Genomic DNA, 13703 nt, shown 5'->3' on the forward strand with positions numbered 1-13703 from the left:
CTTTAAATTAAATAAAAAATCAAAAATCCAAATATCAAAACTTTCATATCAAATCCAAATTGACCAACGCACACCCTTATTTTTAGTCAGATCCTGAATAAAGCTTATTTAAGTGGAAGATTTTCAACTTTAAAATAGTTAATTAGAATAGAATCTTTCAAGTAATTGTTTTGTTCAGCAGCAATGGTTTTTTGGACACTTCAATATAAAATTGTATGCCTAAAATCCCCAAAGGAACCTTTGGTCTTGGCAAGTTCTTTCCGTTTATTCCAATTTATTACTTTGATTTACTTTTAGGGTAATTTAACCGGAGGCAAGTAAATATTTCTACTTATTAGATTACTCGAAAATTCCACTAATTTTCAGCGTCTATTATAGAATATATATTGAATGAATCACAATAGAGCCCCTCCATTCCTTTACTTTTTCGTATTGTGCCTAATTCAAAATTAAATTACGAAATTCATCTTAATTTATATGATTTGCCTCTCAAAAATAAAACAACAGTACGAATCTAACATGAACATCATGTTTCAAGATCCAAGTTCCAGAGAAGTTGCTGTATTTGGCTATCAAATACAGCTTTTAACTAAGAAGAAAAAAAAGGAGAAAATATGTATGGGAATGGTTACTAGTAAACGCCTCTGTTGAAAAAATAGAAAAGGCATTATCAGCGAAACCTCCATTCATTTCTGATTGATTTAGGCTTCCCATGAATCAAATAAGCACTTTGTAGCTTATTTGGGATTATGAAAGCCATTTACACTTACAATCAAAACAAACACATTTTAACAAGAAAACATAAAAAGAAGAAGAAATGGGAGAACCCTAGAGTACTAAAAGCGTGCGCGGCCATCTCTGCTTTATATAGTGAACAATGAACTGAAACCCTATGATTATTACTCTTTTGACCCCTTAAATTTGTTCAAATTCACTTTGTTCCTCCCACTGTAGGAAAATACCCACTCATATGACCCATCTATACTAACCGACCCGAATTTGCAAATAAAAAGCCCTTATATACGTCCACTTAAATAATTAGCTAGGTGACTCGAATAGAAACATGGCAAAATCTTTTTTTTTTTTTTTTTGGCTAAAAAAGAGGTCATGATTCAACCAATAAGTTAAGGATGATTATCTTTAGACTTTTAAACACTAGTTAAATATTTTTTGATAGCTTCTTCCTTCGGTCAATTTTGTTGTTTTGCTTGTTGGCTTTACATCATTGTGATGAAGGTACGGACATTAAAGCATAAGATTAAATTGATTTAAGTCTCCAAATTACTGGTGAACCAGGCAAATAGTGTTGTACAACAGTTGTACAAGGATGCTATTCTTCTCTTGCTGTGTATGAATCAAAATGTCACTAATGACAAATTTTTTTAGAACAAAATGCTAATTAATTTGAGAAAGCATTATAATTTATTTCAATTAGTACTCGTGAGCTTGAGTTATATATTGCTATTTAAGTAGATGTATGAGCACAATGAAAAGCTATAATTTTCATTTACATAGTTCAACTACAGTTATAATTAAAAATATTAAGGATGCAATAGAACTTGCTTAGAATCGATAAAGCTTTTGATCTTCTTACGTATTCTAATTAGCAATTTACTTATAATTATATAATCTAATAGCTTTGAGTTCAAAATATAAATGACTACTCAAACCTAACGTCCTTTTAGGCACACAGACTAATATTTCAAGGTTATCTAACTAAGAAGCAGATATCACGCTCAACAGGTGTCGTTTACTCTAAGTTTTCAAATATTCTTGGTAAGTTATTTTTGGGTAAAATTTTGATGGACCACAAATTTTCTCAAGTTTTGGTGAAGTTTTAAAAAATATTATTTTGTACCTTTAAGTTCTAAAAATTATTTAAAATACCCATAAGTTTGTGTTATCATTTTATAATGAACATGTTCCGTTAAGAAAACCTTATAGCATAATTAATAACAATCAACAACGACAAAATAACAATATAGGCATGAACAATACATTAGTCGAATTAAAAATACATTGTTCTTTTTTCTCAATACTGTCATTCAAACTATTCTTTTTCGGATGAGGTAATAGGAATGTGGTTGTTGACACGTTGAGAGAAGTTTCATTAAAGATGATTGGTGGACATTTTTATAGATAAATTTTATTTAAGATGGATTAATGGAGTGAGTTGTTAGATAAATATTTAATTGGAATTAATAAATGATTGATGTTTTTATAAAATATAAAAGTTTGGGATAATATTTAAATTTTTAAAACTTTTCAGATTCCCAAGTTCTACTTTTTTTTAAAACTTGGAAACTTGAGAATTTTGCCAAATATATTTGTCAAATAATGATAATTATACGAACAAACACAAGTTCTTAAGAATTTTTCAATTTTTTCTCAAACACTACTTGAAACCAAACACTTACATAAATTGGATTGTAACTTTTAATTAACATGTTGATACTAACAAGAAAAAGTATTATTCTAGATTTGGCAAGAACTCAAGGTGTTGTCTATCCCAACATCTTTCATTTTTAAAACTCGAAACCAAAGAAAGTAAACTTGAATAGATAGAGTATGGTGCGTTCTAATTAGATTTGACAAATGAATGATTTGGATTAAATTTGGACGGATCAAAATAAATTGAGTTAATAAATGAGCGGATTATTAACTCTCTTAATAATTACTTTGACTGAAATAAAATAGAGTTAAAATAGGCTAAAATACATATCAAAATTCGACCAGCACAATTCTTATCAAGTTTTAATTATTTTATTTATTCTTTTATAATTTTTCATCTTTCTTTATTATGATTATATAAAATATATCAACTAAAAATGTTTTTTAAAACTATTTTGATAAGATTTCTTATTAATCAATTTGAGTTATATATGAATGTAAAGTTTAATGAGCTTAAAGTAGATGGATCAATAAATAACTCAAAACTAAATGAATCAAACGCATTATGATTTTATGGGCTAATTTGCCACCTCTAACCGTAATCATTGTCGATCCCAAACTGAGTTATAAAGACAGGAAATAAAGCAAAAGGAAGAAGACACTCAACAAATAGACACAGCAAAAACAGTGTGCGTCTGCCGGGAGTCGAACCCGGGTCTATTGCTTGGAAGGCAATTATCCTAACCGTTGGACTACAAACGCTTCAGTCATTAAATATCCTCAAGACATAATAAAGTATGCTTTATATTTTAATTGACAATTATTTTTTTTTATAAAAAAACTCTTAAAATTTGTAATTTTAAAAAGTTATAGAAATTTGCATCATTATAAATCATCTCAAATCATCTCGGTAAGGGTACAATCGAACTTTATAAAGTTAAATTATTTCTAACTATACAATTATATTATAATTTTCATAACATTAAACAAAACAAATTGAATAGTTAATATGAATAAATTCATCCCTCCATTCAACAAGTCTTTCTCTCTCTACATATATAAATACATACACACGTATGTGTACAATTTTAATTTTTAATTAGATAAGTAATTATATATATATAGTCGGCTTGCTTGATAATTATATATATAGTCGATTTGCTTTCATTATTTTTTACTTAAAATCAACTTTTACCGTCCTCTAAAATAAAAAATCAAAATCAAATCAATTTTTACCAATTTCTAAAATGTCAAATCAAAATCAAAATCAAATCAAACCAAACCAAGTATCAGATTTATTTTTTCTTTGATTTAGTTCAATTTTTTGGTTTTCCATATATAAACTCTCCTAATATTTTGATAAGTTCTAATCCAATAATTTAATGAGTTAGTTTGAGTGCAATCAAGTCCATCATATTAACAAACACTTTGTATAACTCAACTTGTTTAAACTTGAAGGGATTAGAATTTAGACATATTACTAGATAATAAATTGATTTTGTAATTACTTCAACAAACAAAACGCCAAACTTTATTAAAATAACTGGTAAGATCAACCGCACAAAGTTGTTCAACATCAACTCTTGCCATAAAATACAACAAAACAAAACACATGACTATGGGAATCACACACTTAAAATTCAAACACCAACAAATTAATTCACCACATGATTATAATGAGTGAATTAAATATAAGAGAAATTAAAGGGGTAAGTGTCACCTTCAAACCCTAGATCCGTCTCTAATTTAATTAATTAACAGAGCAATCAGGAGACTTAAGTTTGCATTTAGAGGGAAGATCCATAGCAAGAGTGGAATTAATATTGAAAGTAGACAACAATGGACTGTTCTTGAAACTGCAAAGGCAAGGCAAATCTGCTTTGCCTAAAGCAGCACAGCATTTATCAGATGGTGGCAATGGTTTAGGCCCAGATACTGCTGGCTTGCATGTCATTAAGTCATTAATTGTTAAACCACACGAGGGACTCTCTGCACTCGCCATTATCGCTGCCACTATCACTAATGCTGCAAAAATGACAAACTTTTGCTTTGCTTCCATATTGATCGATCTCTCCTATTTTATTTTATTTTAAAAAATTATCTTATTTTTTGGTGTGGTTTTTGTGAAAGTGGTTAAGGACTTATATAGAGGATTATGAAGACCTTGGCTAGTTGATGATTTTTATTTTAGTTGATGACATTTCACGTGCAGTTCCAAATGATATGTCCTAGCTAGGAAAATATAATGTTTTTAGTACGTACCAGATAAGAACGTACAGTTACATTCTACCGTTACATTCTCGATCGGCTTAAGGGTGTGTTCCCTACAAATAGTTTGAGTTTAGTTTTGTTCGGTATGCAAATTAAAAATATTTATGTATAATTTAGACAAATAATATGAGAGGCGGGGGTGGGGTGTTAGGGGTAATATTGGCGTGGTGGGAATGGGGCTAGGGTTGAGGGGAAGGAGTGAAGATGAGGTGTGTTGTAGAGCGGGTATGACTCTATAATTACAGTATATGAATGAGTTAGACATCCCGTGAGTAGGGGATAAATGGATTTAAAGGAATAAAGTTTGGGAGAATCTTGAGAGCGACTAAGAAACAGGCAAATAGTAAGTTGGCAAAATTGGCTTCACATATCACGGACTTCATTTCCCTAATACTTATAAACCTTTTCTAAGAGAGTAGAAACAAAATTTGTAGTGCTTTTTAGCCTGTCTAATCAATTACTTTAGTGGTCACGAGAGTGATAATTTTAATGTAATATACTACTTGTATATGATAATTTTGACCCTTCTACTTATAGTTATTGATGCCCATGGTACTGTTGTGTTGTTAGACACTGGATAGCTATGTGGAGATAGAGAAGCCCAGTGCAGATCCCCAAGGTCTGGGTTGGATGAGAGAAAGAAGCCCTAAAGTGAGATAATATGGGAGATTTACACTATTAACCACTTTCCTGGACTTATATTTACAAGTTTAGCAACTTAATGAAAATAAGACAAGTTTGAAAGCAGTCACCTCCTCTGGAAATTAAATTCATAATCAAAACTAGTACTAAGGCCAGTGATCTGATTTCGGAAAAGTGGCAAACTTTTAAATACAAGGCACAAAGAACATGAAATGAGAAAATGATTATGTATCGTGTGGAATTAATTGTTGGTTTCTATTGTTGATAAGAGGTGACATGTATTTTATCGAATTAGTAGAGGTAGGTAAGCGCAAGCTTATTCGAATACCATAATTATAAAATAAAATAAAATAAGTTATTTAACCTAGGCCAGATTTTAATGGAATCGGTACCATCATTACTACGAGACTTTTTACTCTTTATTTCATCATTTCAATGGGGATGACAGTTCTAAAAGATATTCAGTCATTGAAATCATAATTTTACTTAAAGGTAAAGCTTTATTTATTTCCTAATTAACTAAAGTCAAATAATAAACCAAATTATAAAACAAACTCCAGTGCAGAGAGATGATGGTAAAATTAGCTCATAGAAATATAATCAGTTCAACTCATTTAAGTTTGGATGAATAATTTGTCCATATTTTTCAGCCCAATCATTTTAGCTCAACTTTTGAGTGAATCAATAACACGTCGATTTATTAACCCAACTCATTTAGAAGACCCACTCAAAAAAATAAAAATCTTTCCGTAGGAAACGGGAAGAAAACAAAATCAAAGCGTGTCTTCTGAACTTCTCCTTCAGTTTCTTTTTCTCGATAATATAAAAAAGAGTTTGGAACAAGACATATGTAAGAAATTATTACGAAATAGCTGCAAATGAGCATATTAAATAATAAAAATGTAAGATGTAAATATATGCAAGACAAATAAAAACGTTGCTAGTTTTTATCCAAAGTTTAAAAACTGTATTCATATTTCAAAAGGTTTTTTATTAGAAAATTTGAAGAGATAAAAAGTTAAGTAAAGAATGAGAAACATATGAGTGTATTATCACAGTCGATGGCCTTCAATATTGCAATGCTGCCTGATGATTCATTTAGGTTCAAGGACTAGAATTAAATGTAGTCCTAATATTTAAAACATTTTTTTTTGTGAAATTTGTTATATATATCACAAGCTAACAATATTAACTTCTAGTTAGGTGTATGGATTAAAATTGCACACTTTATTTAATTAGAGGTTAAATACTTAGTCTAATAATACAAGGATCAAAATCATAATATGACAATAATTCAAGGACTAAAATTACTTGAATTCATGCCGTATTAGACATGTTAAAGAAAAAGTGTTAGCGACTTAAAGTTTATGAATTTTTATAACAATGTTTAAGTAAATAACTATATTCACATTTTAATATGGATAAATAACGGAATTGCAATCCAGTTGTATCTTCACTGTTTTCTAGTCGTGTGTAAATGTAAATGGAATGAAAGAGAAAATGAAAATGGAGAGCCAAAAACGTTAGGAAGCACGTGAGGGATAAGAAATATATTGGTTTTCTGTATTTGACGTAGCGTACAATCCTTTTGAATCCTACATCAGGCGGCAACCACTGAAATGATGACACGCGTCTATCATCATGACGTGTCACTCCCTGAATACCTGGTTTGATAAAAAAACTCCCAACAGCTCCGAAAATAAAGTAGACGGTGCTGTTTTGTAACATAACTGTTTTTGCTTCTCCCTTTTTTAAAGCTCCCTCCAGTTCACTGAAATGACCAATATACCATTGTCAACCTTTTCCCTAAGATTCTATGTAATAAATAAATAAATGTTATTAAATAAACTAATTTAGCAAAATAAAAAAGAAAGATAGTAAGAGAAAGAGAGAGTTGAGAAGATATCAATGTGTATTAATTTCATAACACATGAGGCTATTTATAGCCAAATGTGAGTTAAAGAAAAAGCTATAATAATAGAAACACAATGATGACTATTAAGTGATAACATCATTATGTAGGGAATAAGAAGAAGAAACATTAGTGGGCAGAAAAAAGTGATAATGGACAGCCATAAATCCACAAACTATTTCACAACAAAAGAGGGATAAATATATCGATAAGTAGTGATTCTTTTAGTTGTGTAATATATATATTTTTAAAATTGCATTATATAAACAATATTCTTTTTTGTCCTTTAGATAAATAAATTTGACATCGATTAGTAGTCCAACCTTTTCTTTGGTTTTATATTGATTAATGTTTATTGAGGCGGTTCATTTCATTTATGAATATAATATTTTTGATATAAAATATAAATTTATGTGTGAAAATTGATTAAATTTTTTCTTAATAAATATTTAGATAAAATAATTCATAATTTTAAGGTTGAATGAGAATCTTAAAAATCAAAAATGTAGTGAATGTGGATAGTGATATATTACTATTGTCACAATAAAGAGGTGTATTTGCAGAAAATTTAGCAATAATTGCATTAATGTCATCGCATCACAGGTAATAGAAACTTCTTTTATCAGTTGACATCAAATGTAATTATTAATTGTGGAAATTTATGATGCATTATTTAAACCTTGGTACCTAAACATTACGTACAGAAATTTTAAAACCATTGCATTCAAACATCACAGTAGACACTTGTAACAATGACAACTGTCATCTAAACAACAAAAGAAGAACCAAAAAGATAAAAAGGGGGAAAAACAAGGCAACAACTAATGACTTTCATGGCAAGTTACTTGGTCTTCCACATAACTAATTTTGCCTATAAATATTGCTGCTGCCTAGGGGTGTACATGGACCGAGTTGGTTCGAATTTTTTATAAATTAAACCAAATCATTTGTGTCGGGTTATTAAATCTATAAATCAAACCAAACCAATAAAAGTCGGGTTTTTCGGTTTTTTTCGGGTTTTTTGGATTTTTTTTGGATTTTTTCGGGTTTCTCATAGTATCTAATAAAAAGCACAGAGCAGTGCTTCTTAAAAAGAGTTCTAGTACAAAATATCAACATATAAGATGGAAGCACAACACTGTTTGAAGTTTTAACTTTATAAGATAAGTTTTTTTTGTATATTATTTAGATGGGCTACTCAAGTCCAAATCTAAATGTAAGAAAGAAAACAAAAATTATGAAAAAATTTTAAAAAATATTTATAAATTACATTTTAATAAATATTTTTATGTATAACATAATTTAAAAGTAGTATATCTATAATCGGGTCGGTTTGGGTTCGGTTTGACTTTTTTGAGTTAAAACCAAACCAACCCTATAATGGTCGGTTTTTTTTTTTCAAACACCAAATCAAGTCAAACCAAACCACTAGTCGGGTTTTTTTTCCGGTTTGATTCGGTTTGTCGGTTTGATGCGGTTTATCGGTTTGTCTTGTACAACCCTACTGCTGCCCATCATAATTTTTACCCAACAAAACCACAGCTAGTATAATAAGATACTTCTCAAGTACGATTGAAGATTTAACACACTTTGAGATCATTGGTAAGTTAAATTCTCCATTAGTTCCTTACTACATTTACATTGTGAATTAACAAATGGCTTACCATCGGTAAACAATACAAAACGAATGCAATGCATTAGTAAAAGATTTGTTGTTCCTTGAAAACATCATATATATAGCAATAAGCTAATCGAGACCTAACAAAAATGTACCTTCACTCAGCTCTGTGTAGGTAAATTTTATACCATTTTCTTTAATTTTACTAACGACAATTAATGGTGCTTTAAAACAAATTTTTGATGATAAAATGTGTCAACATTCACCGTGGAGGGATGTGAAGGTTTGAATACATGGTTTTGTGTAATATCACATGACTATGAGCTAATATTTAAAATTTGAGTTAGAGATTCAATAATGTTGATTTTTATCGTAGTTTATTATAGTCAAATTCATTTCATTTTTTGATAAATCCGTTGTTGGGTTTTCTTATTATGTTATCCTAGCTTCACTTGTGGCAAAACCTAAGCAGTGGCGGATTCAAGACTGCAAATTGGGAATAGTATTCGAGGTCTAAATTTGGGAGTCTAGTGCCACTAGGCTATCTTTCCTATTTGATCTAGATGGTTCAAAATTAGTATATGTACAAAAATATAGAAAAATCTAGCTTATATACTATGTAATTTTTTGCCGAGGAGGGTCGGGTGAACCTCCTGGCACCCACGTAGGTCCCCCGGCACCCACGTGACATGCAAGGGGTACTGTTTAAATTGTTCCACATCAGTTGTAGAAGAATGAGAAGATTTCTTTATAGGATCGTGAATAATTTCTCAGTTTTTTTATTATATGTAATTTAGATAAACACAATGCAATAAGCCTAAATATATCAATAGACCATAAAATAATCTCATCGCTAAAAATATATCATTAGAGATCATATTTTAAGCTCGATATTAAATTTTAGTCCCTAATAACCCTTTTTCTTATAGGGAAGGTAAGCGTAGAGGCAAAGAGGCTGAGGGCACCCCGAAGGGGGTGGGGGGGGGGGATTGATCGGTGAGAGTAGAAATGATCAGATCATCAATCTAGAATAAGTTTAAACTTATTTTTTTTATTCTTACTGAAAAAGAAATTAAAATTTCTAAAAAAATCTTTCTTTCTTTAAAAAAAAAATATTTTTCAAAATATTTGGATAAGCCACATGCCAAACACACCCTAAAAGGACACTCATTTGTATCTATATAGAGAATTGAGTCTCTAGTAGTACGTAAGTGGCTCGACTTTATCATCTATCTCATACCAATTTCACCAAGGAAGATTTATATAATTTTGTTTCTTCATTTCCTTTCTACTCTCAGTAATGATTATCGTTTTTCTTTTCTACCATAGTTGATCAGATTAATATTGAAACCATATGGTCCAAATTTGACTTTTTCTCAGCCCAATTGGTCGTGGAATCTATTGCTTTGTGTTCAAGGTTGACTCTTGAGTACATCAACTACCCTCCAGATTAATTAAACCAGTCAATATGCAAGTAAATGTGCTGTCCATCCCTATAATTTAACATGCTGCAGCTGGTTGTTTATTTTATTTTTTTAAATACTAAAGTTATTATTTATATTTATCTTTTAGGTGATTTGTTAATATATTTTTAAAATGTGCATTGTTAATATATAAAGGATATGCAAATCTTATTATTACCTCGTGGATCAATCTAAGTAAAAGAAAAAGAGAACGATGAGAAAACATAGCAGTTAATAAGAAAAACATTGTAAAGTCTACGAGAAATAAATAATAACAATAATAAAAAAGTGCGATAATCGAAACACAAATAAACAACATATGACAAGAATTACAAGGGTACAACTAGTACTTCAATATGCACTATAACAAATATAACTCTTCCTAAAGCTAGACAACATTTTATCTCTACTAGTTTTCTACCCTGATACTCGACCGCCACTATATTTACTTCTTGAAATATAAATAGGTGTTTTGGTCATTTCATCAAACAAACAAAAAAAAGAGTCAACTTTTGTTCAGGCTTTGGTCATTTTCTAGATCTTTACCTTTATAAAAATGAAAATCTTATTGAAACATTTATTTTTAAAAAGAAATAATAAACAAAAGACCCATGTTTTCTTCTCGTCTCTCTCTCAACTCACTCTTTCTTTTCTTTAAGCTGAAGTTTCACAGTTTCTTACTTGGTATCCTTCATCATTTTCCCTTGCTTTCCGCGTTAAATTAGAACTAACTCTGTTAGCATTTACATTACTCTTTATATATATCTATTATTCTATATGAAATTTTTATACATATCTACACTGAAAAATTAAGCTTGAACCAGAAAGAACATTGCTTCCCGTGTTTTCCATCTGAAATTTTGTTTAATTAAACTCATGCGTGCAAGCTATTTGTTCTAATTTGTGTTGTGTCAACCCCAAAGCATTTTGCTTGGCTCTTAACACTTTCATTTCTCTATAAGCTTCTTCCTTTATCCCTAGCCTTTAATCTTTATCTTCCCCTTTTTTTTATAAATACCTGCTGCTTACCCCTCTTTGATTTTTCAAACTCCATTCTTGAACAGAGCATCATAACTTGAAAGATTGTCTTTTTTTAGCTGAAAATTACATTTATTAGCTGCCCCATTTGAGATCTTGGGTCAATTTCTTGCTGACAAGTTGGGGGAATCTATGATGTAAGAATCTGTTGGATAAAAATTGGATCTTTTTCTGTTTCTGGGTACTTCATATTTTAGGTGAATTTGTTCAGTTGCTACTGTTTCTTGGTTGTTTTGTTTTGATTTGATGTTATGTTGTGAAAGTGATTTTTTTTTGGGTGGGACCTTGTTTTTGGCATTTATTATTTTGTTCTCCAAACTTAGATTCTTGAATAAAGCATCATAATGTTAAAAAGCTTCTCATTTTAGCTGAAAATCTTGAAAAGTTTTACATGTATCTCAGTTGCTTGTTTGTGATCTTGATTTATCTCTTGCTGCAAAGTTGGGGAATGTATGAAGTATGGTTCTGTTAGGATAAAGATTGGATCTTTTCTATTTCTGGGTACTGCATATTTCAGTTTTTGCTCTTTTTTTTGTTAAGTTGTTGCAGCTTCTTGTTGTTTGTGTTTGATGTTATATGTATGAAAGTGATGTTCTGGTTGGACCTTTTTTGTTTGAGTGTAACAAATTGTTCCCTTTTGAATTTGGAGTTTAGCTTAAAGAGGATTATTTGTTTTGGGTTTCTGTCATAGTTTTAAGTTGTTAAATTTCATTTCTAAAATTCTGCATTTTTGCAGCTTGTGTAAAGATTTGTACTGAAATTGAGCTTTGAGAAATATGGGAGGACACATGAGCAAAAAGCCTGGTGAAACTTCAGCTGGAATCGACAATCTGCAGTTCAAAATCGAGCTGAATTCATATGAAGCTGCGTGCAGGGCTGACACGGACTTACAGTCCTTTGATACGAATCTACAAGCTCGAACCAGTCATATTATCAATACCCTTGCTGATGGGGTTGAAGTTAGAGCACTTTCGTTTGATTCCTTGAAGGAAGTAACCGGATGCCTATTGGAAATGAATCAGGAAGTTGTGAAGGTGATATTGGATTGCAAGAAAGACATATGGAAGAATCAAGAATTGTTTGAGCTAGTTGAGGAGTATTTTGACAATAGCCTCAAAACTCTGGATTTCCTGGCTGCTTTAGAGAAATGCCTAAAACGTGCTCGGGATAGCCAATTGCTGATTCTTGTGGCACTTCAACAATTTGAAGAAGAAAGTGGGGTTGAAGGGAATAGATACACCAAGACTCTAGAGGAACTGAAGAATTTCAGAGCTGCAGGGGATCCTTTCACAGAGGAATTTTTCCAAATTTTCCAGTCTGTTTATACACAGCAAATGCTGATGCTTGAAAAGCTGCAGCTAAAAAAGAACAAGCTTGATAAGAGGCTTAAGTACATCCATGCTTGGAGGAAAGTGTCAAACATTATATTTGTGGCTACATTTGCAGCTGTTTTGATTTGCTCAGTAGTGGCTGCTGCTATAGCTGCACCTCCGGTAGCATCTGCTCTGGCTGCTGCAGCGTCGATTCCATTGGGCTCAATGGGCAAATGGATAAATTCCCTTCTCAAGAACTATGAAGATGCTGTCAAAGGACAGAAAGAATTGGTCAACACAATGCATGTAGGTACTTTTATCACAATTAAGGATTTGGATAGTATCAGGGTGCTGATAGATCGATTGGAAATCGAGATTGAATCACTCTTGAAGAAAGTTGAGTTTGCTATTGATGAGAATGCTGTTAAGGTTGCTATAGAAGAGATCAGGAAAAAGCTGGATGTTTTTATGAAGAATGTTGAAGATCTTGGAGTGCAAGCTGATGTGTGTAGCAGGGATATTCGTCGGGCCAGGACTGTTATCTTACAAAGAATCATCAAACCCCCAAACCATTGAAGGTTACAGCATGCTGAAATTTGCCTAAGCACTGAACATTTATCTAATTTTCATAGCTTGTGATGTTAAATATATATATATATGAAACTTAATCTGAAACATATATCATGGTTAGAGAACTCCTTAGCCTTTATACCATGAATAATAAGATTTTTATTGGATTCTTTTTATAAAGTATATCAATTACTTCTTTTATTTGTTATTCGTTTATTCTTTACATGAATAAATAAAAATACGCAAATTACTCTATTATACATGTTAAGTTTACCTTCTGAATCTGATACATGCTGAGGCTGCTTTTGTCAATGCTTTTCAGTGGCTATATTCGCTTCCCTTCAATGATAATGTCCAAGTTTGGTACAATAAAATCTGATCTTTCTCTGAAAATGGACAACTACTCGAAAAGAAAACGTTTTACCCCCTTTTAACTTGCTTACCCGGTGCATATCTAGTTTAGTCGAGCTTGTGAATTTCGAATA

General features: G+C 31.0%; 2 protein-coding genes and 2 non-coding genes across 6 annotated transcripts; 1 reads left to right on the forward strand and 3 right to left on the reverse strand.

Moving 5' to 3' along the window:
- Positions 1-612: 612 nt before the first annotated feature.
- LOC129888176 (small nucleolar RNA snoR83) lies at positions 613-748 on the reverse strand. Its single transcript, XR_008766598.1, has one exon. It is a non-coding gene; the product is annotated as a small nucleolar RNA snoR83 (small nucleolar RNA).
- A 2333-nt stretch (positions 749-3081) lies between these two features.
- TRNAG-UCC (transfer RNA glycine (anticodon UCC)) lies at positions 3082-3153 on the reverse strand. Its single transcript has one exon. It is a non-coding gene; the product is annotated as a tRNA-Gly (tRNA).
- A 742-nt stretch (positions 3154-3895) lies between these two features.
- LOC129884493 (putative lipid-transfer protein DIR1) lies at positions 3896-4522 on the reverse strand. Its single transcript, XM_055958789.1, has one exon. The coding sequence runs from the start codon at positions 4448-4450 to the stop codon at positions 4142-4144; it is 309 nt and encodes a 102-aa protein (XP_055814764.1). The 5' UTR covers positions 4451-4522; the 3' UTR covers positions 3896-4141.
- A 4233-nt stretch (positions 4523-8755) lies between these two features.
- On the forward strand, positions 8756-13398 carry LOC129885470 (UPF0496 protein At4g34320-like). 3 transcript variants are annotated; one of them, XM_055959752.1, is made up of 2 exons: positions 8756-8818; positions 12072-13398. In XM_055959752.1, the coding sequence occupies exon 2, from the start codon at positions 12112-12114 to the stop codon at positions 13222-13224; it is 1113 nt and encodes a 370-aa protein (XP_055815727.1). In that variant the 5' UTR covers positions 8756-8818; positions 12072-12111; the 3' UTR covers positions 13225-13398. The 3 variants fall into 3 exon arrangements, with proteins under 3 accessions (XP_055815727.1, XP_055815726.1, XP_055815725.1); XM_055959751.1 differs by lacking the exon at positions 8756-8818 and adding an exon at positions 10896-10981; XM_055959750.1 differs by lacking the exon at positions 8756-8818 and adding an exon at positions 10905-11472 and having other exon boundaries at positions 12072-13397.
- The last annotated feature ends 305 nt before the right edge of the window (positions 13399-13703 follow it).

The sequence above is a fragment of the Solanum dulcamara genome, chromosome 4 (genome assembly GCF_947179165.1).
Source record: "Solanum dulcamara chromosome 4, daSolDulc1.2, whole genome shotgun sequence".
Classification (NCBI taxonomy): domain Eukaryota; kingdom Viridiplantae; phylum Streptophyta; class Magnoliopsida; order Solanales; family Solanaceae; genus Solanum; species Solanum dulcamara.